This window comes from Phalacrocorax carbo, chromosome 17 (genome assembly GCF_963921805.1).
Source record: "Phalacrocorax carbo chromosome 17, bPhaCar2.1, whole genome shotgun sequence".
Taxonomy (NCBI): domain Eukaryota; kingdom Metazoa; phylum Chordata; class Aves; order Suliformes; family Phalacrocoracidae; genus Phalacrocorax; species Phalacrocorax carbo.
The window spans coordinates 3,107,354-3,117,291 of record NC_087529.1 but is presented as its reverse complement, the minus strand read 5'-3'; the positions used below and the strand labels follow the sequence as shown (position 1 = coordinate 3,117,291).

Genomic DNA, 9,938 nt, shown 5'->3' with positions numbered 1-9,938 from the left:
AAACTCATGTTTGGAAATGCACTCTATCTGTCCTAAGAAAGCTCTTCTTAGGAGACAAACTTCTTGCATGTTAAATGAGGTAAGTGCACAAACGATCCCTGTATTTCATTCAGCTTTTTGCAAGGAATTATAACCATTACAGTATCACCAGCAATAAAAGATAAACTATACGTACTAGTGCTGCATGTTTGCATTTTGCCGTTTACTTTTCAAACTGCTGTGGTGTTTAAATTCAGCAAACCGAGATTCAGAGCGTGAGTCATTTTTTCAAGTGGCATGTAAATAGCCGTCTTGGCACCACTGCTAAAGAGGCTGGGGTCAAAGGACAGTACAGACTGTCCAGTGCTGTAAAATACAACTTTACAGCTTCGTTTAATAAATTACTTACTATGATTAAATATCTGACAGCTTTTAAGTACAGGAGTAATACAGTTGAGTGTTTGAGTAAACAGTGTCTGTATTAACTCACTGTAAGGTTCAGCAAATCTGTATGCGTAAGCTAAAGCAGAGAGAGCAACTTTTGTAGGAAATACATTCCTGGCAGGACTTGTCTAGGTAAGTCCTATGTTTAGTTTTCTTTTTGTAGACCTACAGTCTATCAGCCTGGGTTATAAAGCCTCACCCAGGCACTAGTCAAATATTCTGTCACTGGAGTATAGTCTTAATAAAAAGGAATTGTTCAATAAACATTCTTTATTCCCTTGCAATGTAACATTTTTTATATTTATATCATGTGTCAGACACTAATTGCAACTACTTTTGTCATTTACAGCAGTTAAACTTATTTTCTGTAATTAAGACCTTTTATTCTAAATGTTTTGATCCTCATGATGGAAGTTATGGCTGCTCTTCAGCTTAAGTTTCAGAAGCCTATCTGAATGCTTTTGGAAATGGAAGAAGTCAAGTTGTTGACTAAGGGTTTTTTGGGGGAAGAACACAGCTATTGTCCCATTGTGGTCTATATCTGTTTCCTTTTTAACATGCCAAAGTTAGAAGGGTCGTCACCGGCAGAGTTGTTTCAGTGTTAGAGGTCTGTGCTAGCAGATCCCGAGACAGAACTAGAGCCAGGAATACTTGGTAAGTCAGTTGTGGATAAATGGCACTTTAATTTCAGCTGGTGTTCCCTCTAATCACCGTTCTTCAGATATTATAAAACAAAAAAGGTCAGACAAGCAACAACATGCTTTGAGGAACTCAGCTGTTCTTGTTTCTTTAGATGAAAGTACTTGATGTTTCAGCATTATGTCTTGATCTAGAGCCAAGATATGATTCATATTTTACCATTTTTGCTCACTTTAAATCATTCTGCCCTTGTATACTGTAACGTTTATGTAACTTCAGACATACAGAACTATACTTGTTACACTTAGTTTGCAATGCAAAAGAGCCAGAGATATTTAAGTGCATTATTGAAGTTTACATTTAAAAAGTCTTTTCATACTGTCATTAGTACAAGATTTACCTATATATCATATTTTGATAGAGATTGCCTGGAGAAGTTAACTTCTGAACTGTGTAACAGTACCATTAACAGGCTTGGAGATACTACTAAATATGGTAAATGAAGGGGAGGGCTCCTCGGGAGGGAGGAGTGCCAGGTTAGCAACTCCCCGCCTCACAACGGGAGTCTAAAACTGTTAGAGAAATGTTAATTCACTTTCATTCACGTCTGACCTAAACAGGCTTAGAGAATTTCCTGTTTAAAAGAGTAAAAAGATTTTTTTTTTTAGACAAAAAGTTTTACTTTATCATTATTTTCTGTTTTGCTTTCAGCAATTCTTAGAGCTGCTGAAAAGCATGACTTCCTCTTCTGTTGTTGATAAACCTGCGGTAAGACGGGTTGCTATCTTCGGAGGAACTCATGGCAATGAGTTATCAGGGGTATTTTTGGTCAAACACTGGCAAGAGAATGGAGCTGAGATTCAAAGAACAGGAATGGAAGTGAAGCCATTTCTTACCAACCCAAGAGCCGTGAAGAAGTGTACTCGATACATTGACTGTGATCTGAACCGTGTTTTTGACCCTGATAATCTTGGGTAAGAATAGTTGCACTTTCAGTTGTTTTACTTTTCTGTTTTTTAAGATTCTAAGGAGCTTCCTTTCCGGATTAAAATGTTCACACAAATTCCGCTACTATTTTAACTGTGCAGTCACATAACTGAAATTACTGACCTTTAACCCAAAAAGAACAAATTGCATGAGTGCTAACAGATTCATTTTAAAACTATTGCTAGTAGAATGTGTCTCAAACCAACACATAAGCTTAAACACAGCATTTTAAAGTGGTGTTAGATTAGCTGTATTTGAGTAAGCTGAAGTATTGCTGTTCTGAGTTGCAAAGTCATTATTTCTCACATGTCTTCTTGTGCATTCAGCTTTGGAGCTCTTCTGAATAAAATTATGCTTGCAGGAAGAGAGCAGATAAAAGCAATTGCAAGGTAGACATCTGAGTATCTGAAAGAATGGCATACAAAGGAGGGAAGTGTATTTAATTTCAGTTATATACAGTAAAAGACGACAACTTGAAATGAGTTAAGTTAGAAATAATGTTTTCTATGGCAAAACGATAGTCAAAAAGTCTCAATAATCTAGCTACCTCATTATTTTAGAAGAAATACAATCTATAATTACTGTAAAATTAATTTTACATTTTAAATGGGATTTTATGTTCCTCTCCATTTGAGACATCTATTCCAGAGGTATACTTTGCTGTATAAACATTCCTATGCTTGGTATAGTTGCATGGTAAACAGGTAATTATGTTTCAGAAAGGTCTTAATGGTAAAGGTGAATATCACTGAAAGAAACACGTATCACATGTATTTTGTAGGCACAGCTACTCTTACCCTGCACGTCTTTTCATCTTAGAATTTTGTTGTTGATTATTGTATGTAAGATAAACAGACTTTTTACCACAGGTGTTGAGGCCGTTCTTTTAATGGCTTACTTAGGACAAACGTATGAAAAAAAAGTGGTTTTGTTTGTTTTCAGCTGCTTTGAACATACAACACTTGAAAAAATAGCAGATTAAGACACCTGGAGGCTGTCTTAATTTTTTAACTAATATTCCCCAGTAAATCCTATGAAGTTGCCCAGTCCTATTGCAACACTACTGACTGCTTGGAATACCTTCACCTGATCCCCTTAAGTGCAGACCCTTCAAGGTTACAAATGATTTCACAAAATGAGAAAAAGGAGAGTGAAATCCTGCTACTACTGAAAGTAATGGTGGAAGTCCCATTGGCTTCGGTAAGAAGTATTAATTTAACAGCCTTATGTGAAGAAACCTTGAATTTCAAAGACAGAACTAAAGAATACAGAGGTAGATTATGTGATGTGACAGAATCATAAAAATAGAAAAAGGAGCTTGAGGGACTCACGTACAAATTCTAATCCACCTCACGTCCCGCCAGTAGATCAACTGCACGTAGACATTCCTAGTAGATTATGCCTTGCCATTTCTAATGCTCCAGCAGTGGTGATCCCATAATTTTCCTCAGCAACCTCTTCTGATGCTTAAGTATCCATGCAGTTAGTGTTTCGTTAGCGTTTAACAAAAGGTTCTTTACACAACTTAATACCACTATTTCTTACAAAAAATACAACATTACAAAGCTTGAGCTGTATTGACAAGGAAAACTGAATTTATCGCAGAAGATACTTGTGTGTGTCTATATTGTACCTGGGGAGTTTCCCAAGCCTGTTATCTAAACCAGATTTGCAAGTCAGAACCTACAGCAGTTTTGAACACTGCTAACAAGTAAGATAGACCTCTCTGTCAAACATCGGTTTCCTGTCAAGCCCTTATATGGAAAGGAGGCAGATCTCAGACCTTTCCTTAGGCTAAGACCATTTTTTAAAAAGTGTATTACAGACACAGTCACCTGAGATTACAAGTATTAAAACTTTGGAGGAATAGATTTGAGGCAGTAAAATCTTCTCTGAGCTTTGAGGGTCGGGAGGGCTCAAAACAATAGACTAAAAGTCTGATCGGAATATGAGAAGACAAAAAATAAAGCAAGTTACAAAAGACCTTTGACTGATGTCCAAGGTAAAAGGGCATGGACCGATGTCTGAATACCGTCTTCAGTAGGAGGCGGATCCAGTCCTGGAAGTGGTTTAAATTGTTGATAAATTTTGAGTTAGTTTTCTGCACGGGGGGAATTTTGGGGTGTAAAGAAATAAGAGAGAGGTAAATAGTCTCCAGCTAAAATCAGATCGAAAAATTCTTACTACCCTTCTGCTCAAGAGACATGATAGTAAGACCTGCTTGACAATCATACTTGCTTTGTTCAGGCACAAATTCATCAAGTTTGAAGAGTTTGGTAACTAGGTGATTTCAACTCCAGTCAATTATGGAATTAAAGTAAAAAGGAAAGGGTATACGTATTTTGTTGACTGTAAAGCCATGGAATGAGTTTACTAATTTCTTTGTACTGATATTAACAGCAGGACAGTGGTGGAAGATATTCCATATGAAGTGAGAAGGGCTCAGGAAATCAATCATATATTTGGCCCCAAAGGTAGTGATGATGCGTATGACCTTATTTTTGACCTTCACAACACCACTTCTAACATGGGTGGTACCCTTATTCTTGAAAACTCCAGGGATGACTTTACAATTCAAATGTTTCATTACATCAAGGTAAAACTAATTTAAATGAACTATTAAAATAGATTATTAGTTGTAATGTTGTATAACTATATATTATTTTGTAGTTTCTTTAAATACACTAATTTTTATTCTGCAAAACTGTTTAAAATACTTAATCACTCATAGGATGGGGGTTTTTTAATCAGAAATAATCATTTGATTATAATACCAGGTAATTCAGATTTGAACTCATCATAATCTTCCTGTATTAAATGAGCGTTAGTAAGACTGATGGGCAAAGAGGAGTGCTTAGAATAACATCTATGAAAATGAATGTAATTTAATCTTTCACACTGATCTGTCAGGAACTTGGATAAATTTGGGTTGCACATGCTAAATAGTTAAACATTAATTTTATGAAATAAAGACATGGAAGAAATAATGGAACTCGGTAATGACAAATGTTCCCTTCATCAGTAGTTATAGGAATAGTGATGTCTCTTTAGAAGCTGTTTGATTCAGCTGATAAGTATTGGTAGAGGGAGGTTTGCAAAAGTGCTGGCTCAAGCGTAATCTGGGTGAAGTACCAGTGACCTGCACAATGACTGATGAAATCGAGCTCAGGCCAGCGGCGTGGAATTTAATTTTTTTTCCTTAGAAACAAGGTATATTTTAACATTTGTTTTTATTTATTACATGCATCCCATTTAAATATGTATAAAATACTTGAAGATATAGAAATCTTATCACTGAAATGACATGAAGAGCAGTGGTAGGCAGTCATCAGGAGAGAGGCCTGAAATAGGTTTCTTTGTCAAAAAAAGGTTAAAATAAGGCTTAATCACAATCTATGTCCCCATAAAAGAATCTAAGTCTAACACAGGAAACACTCGAAATCTGCTTTACGGTATTTTGATTCTAAGGTTTGGAACACTGCTGAGTAGGTTTTTTCTTCCTGTTAACAATTTAAGACTAGAGCTGTGTTCAGTTATATGAGGAGACAGCAGAGCTCAGCGGAGCATGCCTGGCATGAGTTAATGGAAAGGAGACCAACAAATACAGCTTTGTACATTTTCTAAAGATGTCCTACTTCTTTGAGGGCCATGAAATAAAGGCAACATATTGAAGACATTGTGTAAATCACTTCTGCATCAGTAATCTTTTGTGGCACAACATTTTAAAATATTTGCATAACAAAGACATTTTTAAACAATCTCCACAGAACGCTTTGGCTCCAGAACGCTGTCCCGTTTTGCTGATTGAACATCCTAGCTTGAAATACGCAACAACTCGATCTGTAGCAAAACATCCTGTTGGTAAATATGACAAACAAAGACTATTTTAACACACCATAAATTATTTTAAAATATGCCTGTTTCCAGATCGGTTCATTTCATTACGTTATTCAGAGTGCTGCCATCACCAGTAGCTATTTGTTTGACGATATATTTACCGAATCAGGCGTACGTGATTATCTCTTCTTCTGAAGGGTTCTGATTTACACTTGGCTTACAAAATACAGAAGCCAGATGGAAATTCTTAAACTCAGTTAACCCGCTGTTTGCAGAAAATATTTATGAGCATAAGGAAGAAGTAACAGCTTCGGAAAAGAAACGTTTACGTCCCTCTAAACAAGCCTTGGCCAAAACACTGGTTGTTAGCCAAGAAGAGGAAAAGAGAAGATGTGATAAAGGAAGGGGGAGAGGACATTCTGCACGGAAGTGGTTAACTGTTTCATTTATGGAATCGAAACCATAACCATAGGGAAAAAAAATCATTAGTTTGCTTTTCATATTAAAGAATGAATTCTCTAAAAACGCAGTCTGGAAAGACACAGTGAGGAGAAGGATAAGAGAAACAAATACATTCGGTGACCCTCTCTCTTACCCTGGTAGCACACTCAAAAATGTACATTTGGTTCTTTAAACTGATCCTGGCTGGTGAGCTGAATGTTCTGCTCGCCTTAAAATTCACATAACTCTCTACAACTCCTCTTAAAGCACAGACCCAATCAGACATCTATTTTTGCTGTGTAATCTAAACACGTGGTATGTTACGGCTCTGTTAATCATCTCCCTCCTCTGCAAACAGGTGTGGAGGTGGGTCCCCAGCCACAAGGTGTTGTTAGAGCTGATGCTTTGGACAAAATGAGGAAGATTGTCAAACACGGCCTCGATTTTGTGCAACTTTTTAATGAAGGTAGAGTGAGTAACGAAAGAATGCAGCCTCCTGTGTTGTATCCATGGACTGTTTCAGGGGAATATTTTTTAAAAAGATATGTTGGGCTACCACGCTTCACAGTTGAACAGGTAAAAGGGAGGGAGGGTTGAGACCACCTAAGTGCGGTGTCAGAAAGTCAGAATTCCTGGATAGCTCCTTTGGGGAGCTTTAAGGATATTTCCTCTTTGTGAAGATTCAAAAAGTGTACTTGATCTTCATCTTACGGTTGCTTTGAGAGTCTGAAATACTAGCTAACAATATCTGTATAGCAGTATGTACATGGAGCACATACATACATAAGTTAATACCAAGAAAGAAGTGTTTCATTTACATGCCTCCTGTGCATTGTTATCCAAAATTAAAGTCAATAAATTTTGTAATATTTTGTTATACCTGCGTACTACCTAAAATACCTACTGACAAAGATAGGTGTTTAAAATTCTTTAAGATTACATTTTGTCAGTGGGCTTTTTTCAGAAGCAGAAGGAAAAGAATATAGTTGTGCATGTCAGAATCTCCTTTGTTGTGCTGGAATGGTAAGGATTAATTAGCACTGGTACCATTCTGTGTTGTGCAGCACTGTTGGACACAGGCCTTTCATTGATTTCTTCGTCTACAAAATACGTCTTTTTAAGTATACAGTGAAAAATCACATTTCAGCACCAAATTTAGATGTGGGTTTCATATGTTACAGTAAACGACTGGACAATCTTTCTGCAACTTGGCTTTGAGGGGCCAAAACATCTGGAGCCAGACATTTTTTAGGATACACGAGCTACTCACTAGTGTGTAAACTTTGACGGGGCACAACCTAATGATTTAAGCCATTCTAAAGAGAATAAATAAAGCATTGTGTTTTTTTAGCAGGCAGTTGTTCATTCTGACGTTAAAATACATTTATCTTTTCTAGGAAAGGAATTTCCACCATGTACAATTGAAGTTTTTAAAATAATGGAGAAAGTAGATTATCCCAGGAATAAGAATGATGAAGTTGTTGCCATTATTCACCCTAAACTGCAGGTAAGTTTTACAATAGTTTCCCTCTGTGACATTTTAGAAGCAATCCTGTGTTCGTTCTGCTACTTTGTAGCATATTTTAATAGTAAATATTTAAAATGACAATATTGCCAGAGGGTTTACTGAATACTCTAGACCTTCCCTATAGTAAGTTCTGTCACTAAGGTCAGAGTATTTCAGTAACGGACTTGGGAATCACTGAATCTAACATCACTTTTGAACTTAAAACTGAAAAGAAAAAAGAAATAGGATAGCTTAAAATATAAATCTAATTTTGTATTCTAAAATGAGGGTTTGCTTTTAATCACTTGTAAGCATACGCAGTTTCCTTTTAATTCACCTTTACCGGTGAATTCCATACAAGCCTGCAAACAAGGGCTGGAAACCTGGAATTGCATGCTGAAGGTTAGAAGGAATTCTGTTAAAAGCTTTTGCCATAAACTGTAAAGAATATAACTATTGAGCACAAACTCAGAAATCACATGAAATATACAAAACCTTGAAAGTAAATATACTCCGTTTGCTTTCTCTAAGGATCAAGACTGGCAGCCGCTGAACAATGGCGATCCTCTATTTCTGACTCTTGATGGAGAAGTAATTGCATATACAGGGGACTGTACAGTCTACCCAACCTTCATTAATGAAGCTGCGTACTATGAAAAGAAACAAGCTTTTGTAAAAACAGTGAAAATGAATCTCACTGCAAAGCACATCAGAGCCTCGGTCTTAGACCAGAGCACTTCTTAAAAGCTTGTTACAGATTTTCAATACAAAAAGTGGATTTCTTCTCTGGGAAATCCTGTGCAATTCGGTAGTAATTGATGGAATAAATAAATGCAGAATCTAACTTTCAACTGTAATTTAATTAACATTGATGAGCACTTTTAAGATGAAATATACTGTCTTAACGCTAATTATGATTGTTTACTTGTTTTAATACATTACTATAGATGCAGAGAATATTATTTTTATGAAGTTTGTTAGTTCACGCTACATATAATGATTAAACAGTGTACTGCAAACGCGTTAGTGCCTATAAAACTTACATCCAGTGTCATATAGAAAGATGCTCATCCACAAAACTCTACTATATTAACAAATTACAGCATTTCTACTTTATAACCCCAAACCTCCAATAACTAACACTTTTTAAAATTACGTGATCCTTGACACTAATTCCTCGGACAAACATTCAAAATGTGAGACGGGGGAGAGCTAGGGAGAGAGAAACAGGGAGGGTATGGATATTGAAGTTCTTTTGTATTGTCTGCATTTGTGACTAACCCCTATGGCGCTGAGCTGGCAGCCTTAGGGTTTGCTTTTGTACTTAGGAAGATACAAAATAAGCTAAAGACACATGATTTCTGAGAAATATACTAAAATGAAATGTAAAGCTTTCTAAATTTGAAGTATTACAAGATTAATGCAAGCTGTTTCTGATTTAACATTAAAGACAAAAAGTATCTAGTAGTCGGAAACATACTGGAGCAATATTCGAATTCAGGAAAAAGATGTGCTTTTTCCCATGGAAGCTTTTGAAGAAAGTTTCTGTCGCAATGGAGATGAGTTTATAGCTTTATAACTTTCTGGGTGTATCCACCTGCTGCTTGGAACATTTTCCAAATAAAATTGTAATCGACTGCTGTACCCCAAAAGTTCTCAGTGGAGAAGCAGGATTAGGTAATTACTCAGGGGTTGATGAAGAGCAACGCACAAACCGTACCTGAGTATTTCAGAACGGAAATTAAGAAGAATTCCATACGGGGAGACTTTTCAATTTTGAGACCGATTTGTTCCATAGCTGTAGAGAGAAAGCTTGCCATAGCAGCTGAAAAAGAGAAGAAAATGGGGATTTAATTAATTTTCTAAAGTTGCTTTTAACATATTTGACTATAATTGGGGATAGAGAAAACATTAAGAACTTTGCATAAGGATACAATAACTGGCTATTTACTGAAAGATCTGTTGTCTAGATAACCCCCCAATTATATCTTTTGAAAAGTGACGTCTTCCTTATTTGCTGCTAAGCCAAAATCTTTTTTTCCTTGCTTTGTGTAACTGCTATGGTAATCAAATAAAAACACAGAACAGAAAATTTACTGAATTA

General features: G+C 36.2%; 1 protein-coding gene across 2 annotated transcripts; it reads left to right on the top strand.

The window, feature by feature from the left end:
- The first annotated feature begins 369 nt into the window (after nt 1-369).
- On the top strand, nt 370-9,930 carry ASPA (aspartoacylase). Of its 2 annotated transcripts, none has more exons than XM_064467823.1 (7): nt 370-555; nt 1,774-2,036; nt 3,075-3,249; nt 5,817-5,910; nt 6,686-6,793; nt 7,725-7,834; nt 8,366-9,930. In XM_064467823.1, the coding sequence occupies exons 2-7, from the start codon at nt 1,798-1,800 to the stop codon at nt 8,576-8,578; spliced, it is 939 nt and encodes a 312-aa protein (XP_064323893.1). In that variant the 5' UTR covers nt 370-555; nt 1,774-1,797; the 3' UTR covers nt 8,579-9,930. The 2 variants fall into 2 exon arrangements, with proteins under 2 accessions (XP_064323893.1, XP_009501829.1); XM_009503534.2 differs by lacking the exon at nt 3,075-3,249 and adding an exon at nt 4,450-4,645 and having other exon boundaries at nt 376-555.
- Nucleotides 9,931-9,938: the final 8 nt, after the last annotated feature.

Excerpts from the sequence above, each read along its gene's own strand:
- ASPA (XM_009503534.2), top strand. The coding sequence starts at position 1,798 with ATGACTTCCTCTTCTGTTGTTGATAAACCTGCGGTAAGACGGGTTGCT. Across the intron at positions 5,911-6,685 it reads TGTAGCAAAACATCCTGTTG|GTGTGGAGGTGGGTCCCCAG; the intron begins GTAAATATGACA and ends CTCTGCAAACAG. Across the intron at positions 7,835-8,365 it reads TTATTCACCCTAAACTGCAG|GATCAAGACTGGCAGCCGCT; the intron begins GTAAGTTTTACA and ends GCTTTCTCTAAG.